At 39.2% G+C, this 17,867-nt stretch overlaps 6 protein-coding genes across 7 annotated transcripts; 3 read left to right on the forward strand and 3 right to left on the reverse strand.

The window, feature by feature from the left end:
- Positions 1-23: 23 nt before the first annotated feature.
- LOC132792526 (acyl-coenzyme A diphosphatase NUDT19) lies at positions 24-1,731 on the reverse strand. Its single transcript, XM_060801951.1, has 2 exons — positions 1,531-1,731; positions 24-1,473 (listed from the first exon to the last, which is right to left on the reverse strand). The coding sequence occupies exons 1-2, from the start codon at positions 1,618-1,620 to the stop codon at positions 487-489; spliced, it is 1,077 nt and encodes a 358-aa protein (XP_060657934.1). The 5' UTR covers positions 1,621-1,731; the 3' UTR covers positions 24-486.
- A 73-nt stretch (positions 1,732-1,804) lies between these two features.
- On the forward strand, positions 1,805-3,702 carry LOC132792537 (acyl-coenzyme A diphosphatase NUDT19). Its single transcript, XM_060801961.1, has 4 exons — positions 1,805-1,935; positions 1,994-2,196; positions 2,562-2,904; positions 3,293-3,702. Exons 1-4 carry the CDS (start codon positions 1,834-1,836, stop codon positions 3,692-3,694), a joined length of 1,050 nt encoding a protein of 349 aa, XP_060657944.1. The 5' UTR covers positions 1,805-1,833; the 3' UTR covers positions 3,695-3,702.
- A 70-nt stretch (positions 3,703-3,772) lies between these two features.
- Positions 3,773-5,130, reverse strand: LOC132792523 (uncharacterized). The gene is made up of 3 exons (XM_060801938.1): positions 5,015-5,130; positions 4,072-4,952; positions 3,773-4,008 (listed from the first exon to the last, which is right to left on the reverse strand). Exons 1-3 carry the CDS (start codon positions 5,090-5,092, stop codon positions 3,879-3,881), a joined length of 1,089 nt encoding a protein of 362 aa, XP_060657921.1. The 5' UTR covers positions 5,093-5,130; the 3' UTR covers positions 3,773-3,878.
- Positions 5,131-6,688: 1,558 nt separating this feature from the next.
- LOC132791489 (uncharacterized) lies at positions 6,689-8,718 on the reverse strand. The gene is made up of 2 exons (XM_060800431.1): positions 7,474-8,718; positions 6,689-7,415 (listed from the first exon to the last, which is right to left on the reverse strand). Exons 1-2 carry the CDS (start codon positions 8,462-8,464, stop codon positions 7,027-7,029), a joined length of 1,380 nt encoding a protein of 459 aa, XP_060656414.1. The 5' UTR covers positions 8,465-8,718; the 3' UTR covers positions 6,689-7,026.
- A 78-nt stretch (positions 8,719-8,796) lies between these two features.
- Positions 8,797-10,117, forward strand: LOC132791510 (membrane-associated progesterone receptor component 1-like). Its single transcript, XM_060800465.1, has 2 exons — positions 8,797-8,877; positions 8,940-10,117. Exon 2 carries the CDS (start codon positions 9,032-9,034, stop codon positions 9,644-9,646), a length of 615 nt encoding a protein of 204 aa, XP_060656448.1. The 5' UTR covers positions 8,797-8,877; positions 8,940-9,031; the 3' UTR covers positions 9,647-10,117.
- A 56-nt stretch (positions 10,118-10,173) lies between these two features.
- On the forward strand, positions 10,174-12,175 carry LOC132791496 (acyl-coenzyme A diphosphatase NUDT19). Of its 2 annotated transcripts, XM_060800444.1 has the most exons (6): positions 10,174-10,441; positions 10,500-10,744; positions 10,810-11,079; positions 11,324-11,405; positions 11,464-11,671; positions 11,727-12,175. In XM_060800444.1, the coding sequence occupies exons 1-6, from the start codon at positions 10,355-10,357 to the stop codon at positions 11,930-11,932; spliced, it is 1,098 nt and encodes a 365-aa protein (XP_060656427.1). In that variant the 5' UTR covers positions 10,174-10,354; the 3' UTR covers positions 11,933-12,175. The 2 variants fall into 2 exon arrangements, with proteins under 2 accessions (XP_060656427.1, XP_060656435.1); XM_060800452.1 differs by lacking the exon at positions 11,727-12,175 and having other exon boundaries at positions 10,252-10,441; positions 11,278-11,405; positions 11,464-11,563.
- Positions 12,176-17,867: the final 5,692 nt, after the last annotated feature.

A 17,867-nucleotide genomic window follows, 5' to 3' on the forward strand; every position in this document is an offset into this window, starting at 1 on the left:
TGCAATGCAATTTTTTTATATTTATTGTATTAGCATAACTGTTTAAAGTTTGTTATCAAAAAATTATGTTTTAATTTATTTCTTTATTGACTTAAGGGTTGAATTATTAGTGCACAGCGTGAATGCTCAAAGCTAGAAGCCTTTATAAATTAGAAATTTAGAAATTATTTTCTACCCAGCACTGCTTTTATATGATATGTTTTTTTCAAGTATACGTCTTTTTCTTGATCTACGTGTGTATGTATGTATATAGTGTATGTACACAAAAAGAAAAACATCAGCAATTTAACCACAGTATTATGCATAACGGAATATAATATTATTTAGTTAAGTTAATAGTAATTTTAGGACAACTACCTAAATGTTTACTGCCCCGTTACGCTGAATATTTACATACAAACTTTTCTGATTTACTGCCTTAATGACTGAACTGTAAAATGCATCTTAAATAGTTAGAGCTAAAATTGGTGAAGAGTGTAAAAAGTTTTACAATTTAGCTAGCTGAGTGTTGACCAAAGCTTGAAGTGGCAAATGCTCATCAAGTGGCTGTATATTGCATGCCAAATCGACTCGATGAAAATCGTAAATGATATAACGATGATAGTGCTTTGCACGTCGATTAACTTCTTCAATGGAATCCGGCAATATGATTGACTCCGTATAGTTTTGCGGCTGGTCCAGGTAAAGCTCATCGCCGGGCAAAACGCCAAGCAAACATCCATCACAGCGATAATAAATTGGTTGAAACAGCGTTGAACCACGACTGCTCCGTTGACTAGCAAATTGTAGCAGCTGCTTCCAATTCTGCATGTTCATGAGTCTTGCTGTCTCATAGAGCAGCATAAATGGCAGCCAAATGATGGATTCTTGTGACTGTCGCCAGCAGTCGCCTGGATGCAGCCAATGAACCGATGCCACTTCAGTGGGTTCGGGTAGCAGTGGCACATTGCTTGACTCCAAGGCGGCAAAATAATAGACCAAATCGTATTTCCTCGTTGCCGAGGCGGGAGTACGCCAAACAGACCATTCGCTCAAGGCCCAGAGATCAGGTATGACGTCTAAGTAACGGCACAATTGCAAAAACTGTTTTGCATCTTGATGAACGCGGTGTTGCCACAACTCACGGTCAAATGGCTGTAGGAGAACATGAGCTGCATGAGTAGTGTTCGTCAAATTCTTTACAGAACATCGTGGCTGGCAGAGAAGAATACCAACTTCCTCGAAAGCTTCACGCAGGGCAGTGAGACGCAAAGAGATGTCGCGCGTAAAATTTCGACCTTGAGTCATGAGCTCTGGTCTCTCAGACGTTTGGGGACTATGTAGCAACTCCAGTTGGAAGTCTTGGACGCCAGAGCTGTGTAGATAATCCAACCAATCGTTGGATTCATCCGCCTCGAGGTCAAAGACGCCGCCAGGAAAGACGCAGTGATTGAGGGCAAAAGATGTGCGTTCCGTGCGCTTTATTAATAAAACCTGTTGAGTATAAATCAGATGTGTAATTTTGTTTTTTGTTGTAGTTTTATTTCTTACGCTATAATCATATTGTTCGCTGTCTGGAAATGTCTGTTTGCCAGCTAGGATTAAACTAGCCGACGGTCTATAATCCTTGATGCTTGTCATATTGTCAACTAAACTTGTCTCATCTGGTCTTTGAATCCATTTCAAACAACATTTTTTCTCACCTTTGCACCCGCAAAATATCGTGAGTTCAAAACAGCTGCTCAATTTGAGCTGATAACATTTGGCTTTGCAATCGATAGCTTTTGTCAGCGTGATCGATAGGCGCGTGTGACCTATCGATGTTAGTTTCTGTTTTTGTTATCTAGAGAAACGATGGCAAAACAAGTCACAACCAAATTACGTCAATCTGCAAGTTTGATACTCCTGGCAAAGGACAAAAACGCTGTTCCGTCTACTCCCACTTACGACTACAATGTTTGTGTATATTGATTAAATGTGTAAGATGTTGGATAAATATTTGTCTCCATTGCAGGCGCTGCTGCTCAAGAGGCAATCAAAGTCCAGTTTCATGCCGGATTCATCTGTTTTTCCTGGTGGCGTTTGTGAAGCAACCGATGCTTCACCAGCTTGGTTAAAACATTTTGAGCGCCATGATGTTGGCGCTGCTAAATTGAAAGAGTTCTGTCAGACGACACAAATTGAGGCCTTGAACCCGAATGATCAGACACTAAATACGTAAGTTGATTAGTACTCATTTAAATGATTGGCAATACCCGCTTTTTAAAGGGAAGCAGAAGAATATTGTAACTTTGTAAGAAAAGGAAATGAATGTCACTAGAAAAAGTAATTATGGCATCTAAACTATTCATATATACTTACATATTTAGACTCAAAACTCGGCATAGTTTAGCCGACTGTTTTATTACAGATAAAAACCCCTAATTTACTACCATTATTATCCTTATATCCTCACCAGAACAATTTAGTTTTATAATTTAACAGCTCCGTTATTTAGCATTTGACACTCAGTTTACTTAACAGTCTCATCAGGTTTACAGTACAGTTTTAGGTGCACTGAATAAATAGTTTTATCTTTACAGAGTCCTGTCGCTGCGCTTAACTGCCCTGCGAGAGACCTTTGAGGAAATGGGCATCTTATTGTGTCGAGATAGCAAAACTTGGACCAATACAGACGGATATGCGAGGTTCAATGAGCAGTTTGATCGAAAGCATTGGCAACATGAGGTGCATAATGATGCCAGCAAGTTTCTAACGCTTTGCGAAGAGCTTGACGTATTACCCGATGTATGGTCACTGCATGAATGGTGTGCTTGGCGCACACCATCGACATTCAAGGCGCGCTTCCAAACCGCCTTTTATCTGACTGCGCTCAAAGAACAGCCAAATGTATTGAGTGAGGTGAATGAAGTTAAAGACTATTATGTAAGTATAAATATTGAAAATTGGAAAACTTTTTAAAATGACCTAATTAATGTTGATAATTGCATACTTATCTTCTACACATGCGCTGCAATGCGCAATTAAAATATTTTTGGATTTACTTTTTTTACGAACAACAATCGTACAATTTTTTTGCTGAGCTGATAAATGGTTGAAACTGAACAGCTGGTGTGCGTGTAGCCTAAACTTTTATTTTTGATCCTATAATAATTTTATGTTAAGTTCATAAGATATGCATATAAAAAATATTATTTTATGTATAAGCAGCAATCAGAAATATATATATATATTGCATTTTAATGTTGGTGAAAATTATCGACTTTTTCCTGTACTAAGCCACTATTATTAATTTTATTTCCTTTTGCTGCAGTGGCATTCGCCATTGGACTATCTGCAGAGCGCATTAAGAAAGGAGATTTGGCTGCCACCTCCACAATTCTATGAGCTATCGCGATTCCTCAACTTTAAATCGCTGGAACAGCTGCGTCAGTTTGCCCAGAAGCGCGAAGTGAAAGGATGTGTGCTCATACATCCTGTGATGTACAAGTGCACCGATGGTATGGTGCATTTGCTGCCTGGTGACGATAAGTATCCCGAGAATCCTGATGCCACCTCGGATAAGATCGAAACCGGACTGTCTACTGCAGCTTTTCGAGCGCTAGCCAAAAATCTACATCGCTCAGAGCATAAAAATCAACACGAGTCGCAACTGTTGATAAACTTTGATCCATCAGATGGACAGGTTAATCCCATAGATCCTCGTACGCTATAAATGTGATATTGAATGACTCGAGGGATGTTCAAAACAACCACTTTTATTAATATGTAAAAACAGACTTTACACGATAAATTATTGTGAGGCTCAACATGAAAGTGCATTTATTAGTTTAAAAATCAAAACGCAATTGTTGTTAGATTAAATAAATGAAATTTTGTTGTAGATGAAATAGAGGCGACTACTTCTGATCCTTGCCGTACCACAGTTGGTAGAGATAGGAAGCTTCCTCAGCATTAGAGTTGGAATAATCGCTGCCATATTCGGAGTTCGATGATGATGATGAAGATGACTTGGATGGTTCCTTGTGGCTATAAGCACAAAGATAGGAATACTAAAAATACTGCAATGTGGAAGAGAAATTTGAAACATACCCATACTCGGGAGCGTATCTGGGCTCAGCGTAGGAGTCTTCGTGGTGCTTGGGCTCAGCATAGGAGTCTTCATGTTGCTTGGGCTCATGGTAGGGCTCTGGGGCTGGATGACGCTGACACTTCTTGCATTCCTCGAGGCCACGTTCGATGTTCTTCTGAGTGCTTAGCAGCACGCCCAGTTTATTGTCAATCTGCCAGGTGGTGGAGCCAACCTGATGCACTGTTTCACTAATGGCGGACAATTGCAGCTGCTGCGAGACATTCAACGAACGCACTCCCTGCTCAAGGAGCTGAACCTTATTTGCTGTAATGCCAGTCAAAGCGGCAAGCTCATCCAAGTATCCAATCTTATTCTCAATGTGCTTCTGTGAATTCTCCAATTTCTTGGCTGCTTGGTTCAAGTTCACCAACTCCTTGAGCACCGACTGCTTAAGTACACTATCCAGTCCATCAAGATGATCATGCACAGACTTGGCCACATTGTTCAGATCCGCTTCGTATTTGTTTTGATTGGCATCCACCTGGATCAACACCTGTTTGATCTCCTGTTGCGTCTTACTGAGTCCAAGGATGGCGCGATCTGTGCGATCCTCAGCGGATTTAATGTTGTTCGTCAAATTTTTGACGCCCTGTGCCGTCGACTTGAAATTGTCTGCGGTGAGCTTCTCCAGCTTCTTCAGGTCATCCTCGATGTGCTCAATTTCGGACAGATCTCTGGCAATGGCCTTCAACTTGTTTTCAATGCCCTTTTGGGTGTTGCTAATGGTGTGCGTATTCCTGTCCAAGATGTCAAGTTTCTTGCTGTTGTCTTCCAAAATGCGAATGATTTTGGGATCACTGACACCCTTTTCAGGAGCCTTTGTTGTCCTTGGCGGTAGGATCTGGGGGAGATTGAATATTCAATTTATTAACATATTATTATCCAGGATTTAATGAGCTGAACCTCAATGAGCTCCTCCTCCTGAGCAAAGGCTGCACCAGCGCTAAGGCAGATGATGAGTACGAGTAGTTGGCTTTTCATGGTTGGACTGTGACTGTGATTCCAGAACTGTCTTTTGGTGTCATGGGTTACAGTTTAAATAGTCAAAACGATCGTCGCATGGCACGTGTCAGGTCGACTTTAGGCTAATCAGTGTAAGCAAGTGGCTTGTGGCCAAGTGGTCTATAAATATTTTTTATACTCCATTTGATGATAGTTAGAAAAGCGCTTTCTGACCCAGTTTAATTCGTCATTATCACATGTGCGCCAAGCTATCAAATCTTGTGGTTGATGATGTAGTATCATCTATTAAGACCCAGTCTCAAATTGACCTTTTGTCTTATCTAATTAAAGTGGTTCAACGACATTTTGGACTGAACTTGAAACGTGCAAATATTTGTTGAGTCACGTCTGAACATTCTTAGATGATAAAGCTATAAATAGTTTTCGTAGTTTCGTAGCGCCTCTTTTTGGTAAAAGCAGTCGTGCCAAATAATGAATATTTCGGAATTTCTGACTGACTCAAGTCAACTACGTCAGCGTTGTTAGTTGTTGGTTTCCGACTTCAATAGAATTGTTCATTCATTTATTGACATGTTAATTATTATACAAAATAATATAATAACTAAAAGAAGGGAGTGCTAGCAACTAAGGCCATCGAATTGTTCATTCAAAAAATTTTGTTTTTATATATTTGTTTAGAGTTACTAAAAACTTTATTGGAAAGACTCAAATATTGGAAAATTTTTAAATTAATAAGTTATAAACTTGTTATTTTGACTTTTAAATTAAATAATTTATATACAATATTACTATGACGATACAAATATACACGAAGTTCGTGACATGAACCGAGGATATTGCATTTACATATACAAATATTTCTTTAATAACTTTTATCTAATCGCAACCAAAATTTCAGGAATCACAAAGACTATAGTTGTTATTGTAACATATATACTCTAGCTTTGTCGAGTCGACAAAAATTTGAAACAAACTTGATCTGCCTGCAAACATAAGAAGTGATGTCGAAAAAAAATGTATAGCTCTATTTCTTATAGTCTCTGAGATATTGGTGTTCATACGGACAGACAGACAAACAGTCGGATATGGCTAAATCGTCTCGGCTGTTGACGCTGATCAAAAATATGTAACATATATGCCTGTTACATACATTTCCTGCCGGCCCAAAGTTATAATACCCTATGGGTTTCTGTTATAAGAAGGGTTAAAAACACGTATGAATCCGACAAAATTATAATGAGATTCCATGAAATCAGCATAGTTCTACAGTCATGTGGTTACTCTGTAATACTGACATACTATACTTCCTGCTAACCTACATACATACATTGTAGAAAAATGTACATAAGTTGTACTTATTTGTATATTCATTTAAAAAATATAAAATATTGTGTTTATTAAACAATTTCCATTTTTGATCCTATGATTGTAAATTCATAAAGGATTTGAACCGTAGTTTAAAGTGCTTACCGAGACTTTTTATTAAAAATATTACACATAATAAATACCTTTTTTCCCTTCAAATATAATATTGGTTTTATTTATTTTTATTTTATTTATTGCTTAAGATTTTATTGCTTTAATATTAGAATAAAAGAAAACGTTTAAAACAGATTGTTTTTTCCACCATTGCAATTGTGTTTCTTGAGTTTTATTTGTAATTAACAAAGCTCTGTTACAATTTGCCTTCATTTCATATTTCATATACTTAGTAAGTTTGACATTAGCCTTAATTGTTCACAAATTCCGAAAAGTGAAGTGAAGTCTATTTGTTGAAATAGAGATGTGAATTACTTAGCCAGATCATTTCCATTGATACAAGTTTGTTTCTAGATATTTTATACTTTGTTAAATATTTATTTAATGATGGAAAATTTGGCTAAAAAGGGAAATATAAATTAGTTTTAGAAGAGAATTTCAATTGACTTCATTTGGAATGAAGTAAAGGAGCTTTAATAGCTGTCTGCTTGGGCATCAACGCTGTACCAGGATATGGCTTGGCCGGGCTTGGAGCCCTTTTGCTGATATTCTTGGCGGGAATGGGATTGTGGTGATGGTGCTTCATAGCTAGCTGCTGGCGCATAGTGACTTGGATTAGGTGACTGCTGCTGAGCACAAGGTTTGGAGTTGGGTGCTGGTCGTTTACGTTCTGCTCCAGATGGTTTAGGCCTGGGAGATGGTGCTGGGGCTGCGCCGTAGCTTTCCCAGGGCAGAGGTTGTTGCCAAGACACTGCATGACCAGGTTCGGGCTTAGCGGGACTGGCTCCATAATTTCTATTGGCAGGTTTTGGTTTCGACTGAGGGGCATTTGCATAAGCATTCGCATAAAAGGAGCTGGAACCTGATAACAGAATAGAACGCTTAGTTGTGTTAAATAAATGTAAGTGTTCAGAACGTACTTTGCTGACTCGGCTCCTTTATGCTCCAGGCCTGCACTAGATCCACCTGCTTGCCAGCTTGGTTTCTAGCATGCACCTTGGTTGTCTGCGGCTCATAGGACTCATCATAAGAAACGGGGATATCGGGAATGCTGAAGGGTGGTGGCGAGTGCTTTTGGCATGCTTCCAAGTCCAATTCAATGCGTTTCTGGGATATAATCAGTTCACGCAAAGCGCTCTCAATGTGCCACGAGCTGAGTGGCTTCAATTGCTTCACAGCCGAGGACAGTGCAGTGAGTCCTGTGTGCTGGGTGCGATTCAGGCTGCGCAGTTGCTCGCCCAGAGTGTTGAGCTTGCTGTTCGTATCGTCGCTGATGTCCTTTATGCGTTCTAGACCCTTCAGTTCTACCTCAACGTTGATCTGCGACGTTTCCAGACTATCGAAGGAGCATTGCAGTCCATTTAGCTGCGGCAGCACAGCGCGTGTAATCAGTTTCGTCAGCTCCAAGATGTTGTTGTCAATGCTGCGAGCATTGAGCAGCACGTGCTTTTGGTAGGCTTCCATCTTCTGCTCTAAATTGACGATTTGTTGCTTAGTCGACAACTGCAATTGCGCTAGTCCAAAGAGATCCTTGGACAAACGTTCGGTATAGCCTTCTGCCTTGTGTGTTATATTGTGCAAGGCCTCCAACACTACAACAGATTGTACATCCAGAAACTCGTTAAGCTTGGCCAAGAGAACGTCCACATTTTTTATGGCAACTATCCAGACTTGTTGTTTTTCAATGTCCTCTTTAATACGTTTATTTGTGGCATCGACGTGGCTCATTAGCACCTGAGTGTCGGCCAAATGCTTGTTATTCTCCGTTAGCAGCTCTTCAATTTGATGCACGTCGCTTGCACCAGTGCTGCCGGCGCAGAAAATGCATGCCAACCAGATGATTGTTACAAATAGTTTCATGTTACTATTGTTGCTTTGGAAGATGTAAGTTGAAGTGATGTCAATTGGCATTTACTGCCCCTTTAAATACTTGCATCGTACTGTTCCGGTCGCTTCTTTGGCACGTGGTTGTACGCTTCTCAACCTATCTGCTAAAACCATTCTTTTTGTTTATGTTGCTCAAAGCCGCGTTATTAATTTGGTTGTTTTTGTGTTTTGGTTTTTATCATAGTATTCGCTGCTTTTGCCATTTGCCGTTGTGCACGACTTTGAAACGGCGGTAGTGTTGATAAACGCATGTGTTCAGCTTAGGAACAACAAGTACCGATAAAGTGTGTACCGATAGCCGATTATTTGTTTTAATTTTTTTGCTGTCAGCTGTAATCAACCATTCAGCTGTTTAAGGCAGTCACAGGTACACAGGGTGGAAAACTATTGTTCTAGAAAGAACACATATTGTGCATAAATAAATGCAAGACTTATATGTGCGTGAATTTTCGAGTGACGACATTTAAAGAGACTTAATTTACATCTTATAAATACGCAGAACGCACAAAACGAAACGAAACTCCAGCGAAACGTGTTCAAAGTCCGTTAATCAACAGTGTGGGAAGCAGTAAAAGAAAGTAATCTACAAATATGGACACGCAAAATACAATTGAGACTGATGCAACAGTCGAGGAATCTTCATCATTTCTGGCAGCCGCATTTCGCGAAATCTTCTACAGTCCCATGAACCTTGCTCTGCTTTCCATCATTGTCTTCTTGGTCTACAAAATAGTGCGTGATCGCACAGAAGGTCCCGGGGCTCGCGACTTGTCTCAGCAACAGGCGGAACCAGAATTACCAAAGTTGCGACGTGACTTTACGATCAAGGAGCTGCGACCCTACGATGGCAATCAACCGGATGGTCGCGTCTTGGTTGCCGTGAATGGTAATGTCTATGACGTCACAAAGGGAAAACGGTTCTATGGTCCTGGCGGACCATATGCTACATTCGCCGGACGCGACGCATCGCGTAATTTAGCCACATTCAGTGTGGTGGCCAATGAGAAGGACGAGTACGATGATCTGAGTGATCTGGGCGCCATGGAAATGGATTCAGTGCGTGATTGGGATATGCAGTTCAAGGAGAAATACGATTATGTGGGCAAGTTGCTGCGTAACGGTGAGCAGCCGACTGACTATGATAACGAGAACGATGATGATGATGAGGTGCCGCCCGTCGCTGCTGATGACAAGAAAAAAGATTAGAGTGGTGGAAAGCATAGCTGTTGTAACGATGACTGGGCACAAAGCCGGCGATTGAGCACTTGAAATCGGTATATCGAACACAGCTTTGCAATCAACATAGTTGCATTCCCCACCACATCCTCCACAATACACCACACACTGATAGCACACCACAGCCTTCCTCTTCTCACCATACACATAATTATACACACGAAATGGAACAGGCAACCTGTAAAAACATTTAGCAATTTAACGGAAAACTATACTAAGATTTATACATGTACTAAAGACCAAAAACTAATGTTGGTATGAAAATCTAATTTGTGCACCACTAAAAAAAAAGAAACCTAATCAAAATTGTATACATAAAAAGAGTACTTCTTTTCCACTGGCATGATTATTATTATTGTTAGCCCGAAGATTTAAATACATGTACATGTATATGAATATGGCATAGTGTTGATTACAAAATAAATATATATTTGGGAAGTATGTGTGCAATTTGAATTATTTGTTGTTGCTATTAAGTGTAAGCAAATGTGTCAAGTTCACCTCTGGTTAGCTATTATCATTTCGTAATCGGATTGAATAATAATCGTAAAGTTATCGATAAGCTATCGGATTTTGCTTTATGGCCCACACAACGCAATTGTTTAACTGCTGCAGTTGGCAAATGTTTATTTCTGGTTTTGTTGCTGATTAAATAAGAAATATATTTAAAAATACAATATGACATCTGGTACAAAATACCGCACATCGGCGAGTCTCATTTTGGTTGCGCCGCCATCAACGGCAACAAGTAGCAGCGATTATAATGTAAGTTGAATCAACAGGTGAAACTGACAACAAATCTGATCTTTGATCTCTTCAACAGCTGCTTATGCTGAAACGTAGCGATGCCACGGCCATAGTACAAAATCAGTGCGTTTTCCCTGGCGGCATGTTGGACAACGTTGGCGATGAAAGCGTTGCTTGGTTGGAATACTTCGATCAATTTGGTGTCCCAGAAGTTGCACTGCGTCGTCTGGTGCTAATCAGTGATCATCGACCTGGATTGTTGGCGCCCCAGGGCAATGGTTGCTATGATCGTTTCTTTAAACGTACAAAAATTTGGGCACGGTCAGTTCAAGGTTCAAACCACGTATCGTACAGATAGCGTCTAATCATTATGCTACTTGCATTAGAGAGATAATACTACGTTTAACTGCACTGCGTGAATGCTTCGAGGAGGTTGGAATTCTTTTGTGTCGGACACGAGAGCAACTGGCGCATCTTAATGATGAGCATCTGTTGGCGCAGTTCCAGCAAGACTTTGATCGGGACGCGTGGCAACGACGTGTTCATAACAAACCCAGCGAATTTCTTGATCTGTGTCGGGAATTAAAAGTGGTGCCGGATTTGTGGGCACTACAGGAGTGGTCGGCTTGGGCTAGTCCAGCTATTATCAACAAAGGGCAAGTTATATTACAATGCTAAGTTAATAAGCACTGTCATAAGTTTCTGCAAGTTTCTGTTAACTAAACCGTTTTATCACAATGCTAAATTTACAAATTCAGTACAATTTTTGGTGATAAAAAAATAATGGCAGAACAAAATTGGTTTTGGCTAGAATTTTATTCATAATAATTTTCTTAATTTTCTTAAAATTTCAGTGGAACTTTTTTTCTTATTATGAGCCTTGAACTTTCTATTTTGCAGCCACGAGACTGCATTCTTTATGGCTTTTGTAAATACTCAACCTAGTCTACAAGTGGAACCCTCTGAAGTCAAAGAGTGCTTGGTAAAAATATTAATTTTCAACATTGCACGATTTAGTTTAAATTTAAATTTTAATTTAGTGGAGCACACCCAAGGAACTGTTAACTCTATATCACCATGGAGAGCTGTGGTTTTTGCCACCACAAATCTATGAACTGTCGCGTCTGCTGGGCATTAAAGATTATCAGAAACTTCACGCGTTCGCTGTTCAGCGTAGTAAACTGGGAACTACTTTGTTTCTACCCGTCGTTTATAGTTGCAGCGATAGCATGGTTTATGCACTGCCAGGTAGGTTATGTGCTCCTCTTAAAGATTAATTACTGATATTATTACTTTTTTGCAGGTGACGAGTTTTATGTGCCTGAGCCACATTTGGTCAGCGATGTAATTAGTTTTCCAGGGACAGCCTCTGATCTTAGATCCCGTTCCAAGCGTATACATCGTTATGAGTATAAAAACCAGACGGCTATAGAACTGTATTTGAATTTTGAAGCCCCAAATGGACATCTGGCTCCCCAGAAATTTCCTTTCGAGTTGCATAAACTTTAAACGGCTGTAGTGCAATTAAAAAAAAACCTGTATTTGTATTCTCAAGAAATATTGTTATTGATGATTAAAATGTTAGAACGTTTAAGACATAAAATTCACAATCATGAAATTTAAAATGCTTGCTTTCACTCGTTACGTATTCATTAGAATTATCTCTAAAATCAAGATAAAAACTTTTTTTAAATCAAGAATAACATAACATTTTCAATTGTATAATACAAATCATATTGTAATAGGGTCTATTGCATTCCTTTTTATTAAAATGTTTTAAGTTAATTAAATATGTCTGTAGCAATATAATATGAAATATAAAAAAGCAGCTTAAATGTTCATAGTTTTTAATTTCTAGAATTGTAAATATTAAATGTATTGACCATGATTAGATATTTAATTCGATGTCTTAGCGAAAATTTTTGAAATGTTGCTAAAAATTTCGCTGGCAATACAATTTTGTACGAATTATTTCTATTTATCCCTCGACTTCGGTCCATCCATTAGTTAAGCTTCATTGCGAGGTCGGTCATTGGCGTCCAATGCGAATGCGACCGCTGCTTAGCATAGATAAGAAAGTCTTAATGTGACCCATAAACGGCGAGTGCTACAAATTATTCCCTGAAATGATTTTAAGCGGATTTGTGTGTTTCGCGCGTCGCTCATCAAATTTCTTCACTTTGAGAAGAATTTGATAAGCAATGCTTTTAATTAAAAGAAAAATGTAGTTTAAGTGAGAATCATAAGTTAGCTTCAAGCCAGAAACTGCCGAAAGGATGAGTCCCTCAAAGTCCACTTCAACACGCTGTTGTCTGCTGCACATCAAAAGCGCAAAAAGCAAGCCTATGCATATTCAGATTAAGATTGGAGTGGGATACAGCTGAAGGGCAACTGCTGAGTGGAGTGTACTGCGTGAAACCGCAAATCAGACCGAGCACATAATTTCATCCCATTAAGAATGCATTTAAATCACTTTGTGGTCCCCAACCCACCACCCACCGTCCAAGGCAATGCTGCCGCCACCTGCCGTGTGACTTTGTGCGCTTTACTGACGGCAATCCGCCGCTTCTTGCCTTGTTCCTTTCCATGCCAAAGCCCAGTCGTAATTGCTCTGCTGATAACAAACTTTACACTCGACTGTATTTTCAATAAATAGGTACCAGTAGTAAATATCAAAACTAAAATTTTATTTTTATTAAATTAATTTTAACGTTCAAATCTTTATTTCATTACTTCAATTTTAAAAATACTTTTAATTGAACATAATACAGATTTAATAATATAATATGAGGACAGTGACATTTTCATAGGACACTTACGCTACGATGTCCAATAGTCGATGCGCTGTCCTCATCATGTCATGGCATGAAATACAATTGGGTTTGCTTGCTTGCTGTTTCTCTACTTCCCCATGCCATTCGTTTAAAAATCAAAATTTCAGCGAGCTTCCCCCACAGTGCTTGGTGTGTGTGCTTGGGTAACTGTTTGTTGTGCATTGTGTCGGCGTCCAACCCTCCCAAGCAGATGCAGACAAAGATGAAAATGTCCAGTACTGGGGGGTGTTGTCTGTGTCGGTAACAATTACTTCGTTTAATTTAACCTTTTGTGGCTTTTCCGGCGTTTATTGTTCCTTGAGCTCTTCTGAGACCTGCTCATTTAATATCGATTAATTATGTTATTATGTTCCCAGCCAACAACAGCAAGAAGTAATCATTATCAAGCAATTATCGTTGGGGCACACTATTCTGATTAGGTGGCAATGCCACCTGTAAGTGGACGTAAATCTGGTCATAAATTAGAAAATAAATTAAAATATGCGACAAACGTCGTGCTGCAGCCAAGCAAGGCAAATGAGTTATGAGCACCTTTAGTTGAAGTTGGTAGCTTCTAAAGCCGCTTAAAATGTAATAATAAGACGCACGCCTCGCTTGGCAAATTTATTTTGTGGGGGAGGGGCGACAGGTTGTGGCAACCATCTTGATTTATGTATGCAAGCATCGCAGGTACCTTGAAAGACAAGAAGACTTAAGACAACCCAACTTCCTTTCCCTCCCCCAGCCCCACGTTGTAATTGAATTTTGAGCTCATTTTCATTTCCGTTTTCAACATAATGCTGATTTACGTGGTCCACTGATAAATGTGGAGCAGTGGAATTGGCTTATTAATTGCCTCTGTTAAGGACAGTATGAGTAGTAGATCTTGCCAAACTATAATGCACAGCACGTATTTTTTCCTTTCTGGTCAAAGCAAAGCCCAATTATAGCGATTATTGTAATAGGTAGTTGCTGCAAGTGACATGAATACCAAATACACTGTTACTTCTTCAGTTCATAATAACCGATGTGACATCGAGTTCGATGTTCGAAGTAATTGGCAACGCGGTGGACATTGACAGCCATTAAAAAAACCTCGCCACAGAGGACTTCCCACGGGTATAACTAAACACACTTGTAACTTGTACAAGCAACGAAACGCTTCTACCTCACACACATCACACTCCCAGTTGGAGATTTATTTTTATTGTGTGCATTGTTTGCACTCGACTTGAACATGGGCCACAGCTCCCACTGTTTTGCGGGTGACTAAATGAGTATTACCGCAATAAATCGCCGCAATTCATTTAAGGGCAGCAGCAACCCTTAAATCAGCAGCCAAGCAGCTGCAAACTGTTGATGAACCCACCGCACATACAACTCCCACCCATCAACACCCATCTCCCTAAAGTCGACAGACCGTGAACCTGTTACGGCATTTTCAACTCTCATGTCAAATTGCCACTGGGGACCACAAAGAGCAAGGACTAGCTAAAGACTAGTGTACATCTAGCTAGCGACCCAATTGCCGCCAGCTTGTACATGGCTGTCGAACAAATTGCATCAATTGACTTGCGTGTTCAACATAATGGCAAATTGTGGGTGGTGCCGAAAGTTAGACTAATGTGCTACACGATTTTCTAATGATTTCTTTATTTTGTCGCATGTACTTAGATTTCTTCTTTACGACAAGCAGGTGTTGACTTAACGCATTGTGCAAGAGCGAACGATATACATACATACTTTTGCAATTTTGTTTAAAATAAGTTGGCAACGCGTTTATTGATGGCCGCCTTTTTTTCCATCTATCCAACTGGTGAGGGTTAGCAAAACACTAGACAGCGAAATTACTTCAAAATAAAGGTGCAAATAGTTTGCAGCAAGCAAACATAATGTAATGGAAGATTGTGCATGAACACACATACGTGAGTTGATTCACATGCATGTTATTTGCAATTGCCGTCATATTTACACCTACATGCGTACAGATAAAGTTAAACTGAAAATTCTCTCTGCATGCACTTATGTATGTGTGAATATGTGCATTTCGCAAAGAAGACTGCGTAAGGAATGAGAAGAAAGCAAAGAGGGCGTTACATTTCTGTTAAATATGAATTATGCGCTTGCTCCACTCTAATACAAGTACTTGTTGTTGTTATTTCTTGCTCCTCTTTGCGGTTATTTCTATTACTCTCTTTATGCGTCTCTTTAGCTTCACACCTAAATAGCATCGGCTTCAGCATCAGCAGCCATGGCCGCCATTATTGCTTTTTGCACTGTTGTTGTTGTTCTTGTAGTTGTTGTTGGGATTCGTCTGGTGTCGCTCGTTGCCCCTACTACGGAGCACTTGTAATTCATTTTCCAGTCTCGGACCTGCGCAAAAGCAATGCTGGGAAATATTTTTTTACTGTTGGCCACATTGGGGTAGGTGGTGTCTGCTGGTCTCCTCCTACCCCGCCCCTTTTCCATCGCACCTCATCCCTCTCTGTAGCCGTCTACTGGCATTATGTTGTCACGGATTTCAATTGCATTCCATGGAAAGGCGACACACACACATACTTGTACAATTGTATATGCCATGTACATTTGTTTCTCATGTGCAAAATTGCAATTTTGTTAGCGGCGTCGTCGTCGTCGTCGTCGTCACTTTTAGCATTTTTCCCTTGTCTGTGCAAAAATTGTGACCTTGTAACTTGGTTTTAATTGCGATTGTGAATGCAGTTTGTTACATTTTTCGTGGCTCTTGAAAAAAGAATAACAATAACAATAGCATATTTATCAATCAAATGATAGCAACTTTCTTCCAATAAACTTGGCCAATAGAATGTTTTGGCCATAGAAGATACATATTGCATTGTGACCCTTCTCAAAATCCCTTCAATTTGCCCTGCATAATGCGTAGCATGTGCGTCTCAAATTTCACCACGAGCAAAAACAGTTGAAAAAGGGGGGCATCATTTAAGAAACCATAAATTTGACGGCAATAACGGATAAAGTATGTTTATTTCGATATTAGGCTAAGCAGCAAAACGGGAAACTCTCGTAAAAAAAGGGCTACAAAAAGACATTGTTGAGGAGGGAAGCAACTTTGCGACTTCAAAACTCTTTAACACTTGATTTCACTTTTTGACTATGTCATCTTGGGCGCCCAGGGAGAAGGGGATGGTTTGCGTGTGGCATATGAATATGAATTGTAATAGATTTAGATTGGGATCACAAGCACAAAGAACGGGCAAAACTTTTGACAGTGAAAGGAGTCAGTCGCACCGGAAAATCTTTTAAAATTGATACAGAAAAAAGATAGCTTTGTCAATGTTTTGGTAAAGCTGCTTAAGAAAGATCCAAAGAAAGAAAATTGCAAAAATATTTCAAAAAGAATTATTATGTTCAAGCGGGATATTAATTTCTTTTCATAATGAGAAAAATTCTTTTAAGCTAAATGAACTCGTCAATTGCAAAGCAAAACTCTTCAAGTGGTCAACAAAGTTGATAGAATTCGAGACTATCAAAATGTCTTTACGCTTTAAAAACGTTTTTCTTTCCATCAAAATGCAGGAAAAAAGTTTAAAGGCAGATTGAGCGTATCAAATTTGACACTCAGAAAGACCAAATGTATATTAAACTATGATATCCACTTAGACATACCCTTTAATTCCAATAAAATTGTAAATCTTATTTATTCTTTAACTTTTGTTGTTAATAATTAAACTTTATCTACATGTTACTTTCACATTACTATCTGGAATTTAAGAACCAACAAACTATTAACAATATTGAAAAATATAATCATTTCCTATTCATATTTCAACCTATACCGGCATTTAATGTTTGCTATAGGGTATACAACATATATAAAAAAAAGGACCCAGAGAAAAGACGTTGATTTTTTTACTGCTCAGTCGCTTGATATAAATTATATGGCACTTGCCACGTGTCGTTGATTGTACAACAACAGAAAAGTGTGAAAAATGCCGGCATGGGCCTCAAGGACTCTATAATATGGCCAACACGCCCATCGCCCAGCATTTTGTCTGCCAGTTGATGCATGAAATATTTTTTTTTCTTCCTGCATGCTTCCGAGGAAAATTTAATTCGTGCGGAAATTCAGTCAATTTAAAAGACGCTCCACACATACACACTCATATGAGTCCTTACATCCTTGATACACGACACAAGGACGAGAACGAGAACGAGGGCGACGCCTTTGGCACGCCCACTTTGCTGGCAGGGTTCATTGTATCCGATTTGTAGCCGAACTGCTTAATCCGTTTTATTGTGGTAATAAAACTACAATACAAATTGTTTGAATGAGATTGAACAACATTTGAATTGAGCACGAAATGATGCTGCTTGTGACATGGTTTGCTTCGTAGATTCCTTAACAATTTCTTGCCGTTCACTGACTTGTTTTTGTTATTGTCGATATTTATAGATTTTTGTTTCATGGTATTCCCAAATAGCTGGTTAGTTAAAGACCAGATTTTTGGCATTTTTGTGGTTGTTTCGTACGTAAAATGACTTGAGTCTGTTTCTATCGCGGGAGTTGAACGTGGATTACAGATTACACGGGATTTTACTACATTGAAAGCTCATAAGGATACTTTTGAAGAGACTTTGATGTTCACATGTAT

This window comes from Drosophila nasuta, chromosome 2L (assembly GCF_023558535.2).
Source record: "Drosophila nasuta strain 15112-1781.00 chromosome 2L, ASM2355853v1, whole genome shotgun sequence".
NCBI classification, from domain to species: Eukaryota; Metazoa; Arthropoda; class Insecta; order Diptera; family Drosophilidae; genus Drosophila; species Drosophila nasuta.

What these genes read in the sequence shown, in the direction of transcription:
- LOC132792526 (XM_060801951.1), bottom strand. Translation starts at nt 1,620, where the DNA reads ATGACAAGCATCAAGGATTATAGACCGTCGGCTAGTTTAATCCTAGCT. An exon ending in GCGAACAATATGATTATAGC is followed by an intron (nt 1,474 to 1,530) that starts GTAAGAAATAAA and finishes TATACTCAACAG; the next exon opens with GTTTTATTAATAAAGCGCAC.
- LOC132792537 (XM_060801961.1), top strand. Translation starts at nt 1,834, where the DNA reads ATGGCAAAACAAGTCACAACCAAATTACGTCAATCTGCAAGTTTGATA. An exon ending in AATGATCAGACACTAAATAC is followed by an intron (nt 2,197 to 2,561) that starts GTAAGTTGATTA and finishes TTATCTTTACAG; the next exon opens with AGTCCTGTCGCTGCGCTTAA. An exon ending in ATGAAGTTAAAGACTATTAT is followed by an intron (nt 2,905 to 3,292) that starts GTAAGTATAAAT and finishes CTTTTGCTGCAG; the next exon opens with TGGCATTCGCCATTGGACTA.
- LOC132792523 (XM_060801938.1), bottom strand. Translation starts at nt 5,092, where the DNA reads ATGAAAAGCCAACTACTCGTACTCATCATCTGCCTTAGCGCTGGTGCA. An exon ending in AGGAGGAGGAGCTCATTGAG is followed by an intron (nt 4,953 to 5,014) that starts GTTCAGCTCATT and finishes AATCTCCCCCAG; the next exon opens with ATCCTACCGCCAAGGACAAC. An exon ending in AGATACGCTCCCGAGTATGG is followed by an intron (nt 4,009 to 4,071) that starts GTATGTTTCAAA and finishes TTGTGCTTATAG; the next exon opens with CCACAAGGAACCATCCAAGT.
- LOC132791489 (XM_060800431.1), bottom strand. Translation starts at nt 8,464, where the DNA reads ATGCCAATTGACATCACTTCAACTTACATCTTCCAAAGCAACAATAGT. An exon ending in AAAGGAGCCGAGTCAGCAAA is followed by an intron (nt 7,416 to 7,473) that starts GTACGTTCTGAA and finishes TTCTGTTATCAG; the next exon opens with GTTCCAGCTCCTTTTATGCG.
- LOC132791510 (XM_060800465.1), top strand. Translation starts at nt 9,032, where the DNA reads ATGGACACGCAAAATACAATTGAGACTGATGCAACAGTCGAGGAATCT.
- LOC132791496 (XM_060800444.1), top strand. Translation starts at nt 10,355, where the DNA reads ATGACATCTGGTACAAAATACCGCACATCGGCGAGTCTCATTTTGGTT. An exon ending in CGTACAAAAATTTGGGCACG is followed by an intron (nt 10,745 to 10,809) that starts GTCAGTTCAAGG and finishes TACTTGCATTAG; the next exon opens with AGAGATAATACTACGTTTAA. An exon ending in CCAGCTATTATCAACAAAGG is followed by an intron (nt 11,080 to 11,323) that starts GCAAGTTATATT and finishes TCTATTTTGCAG; the next exon opens with CCACGAGACTGCATTCTTTA.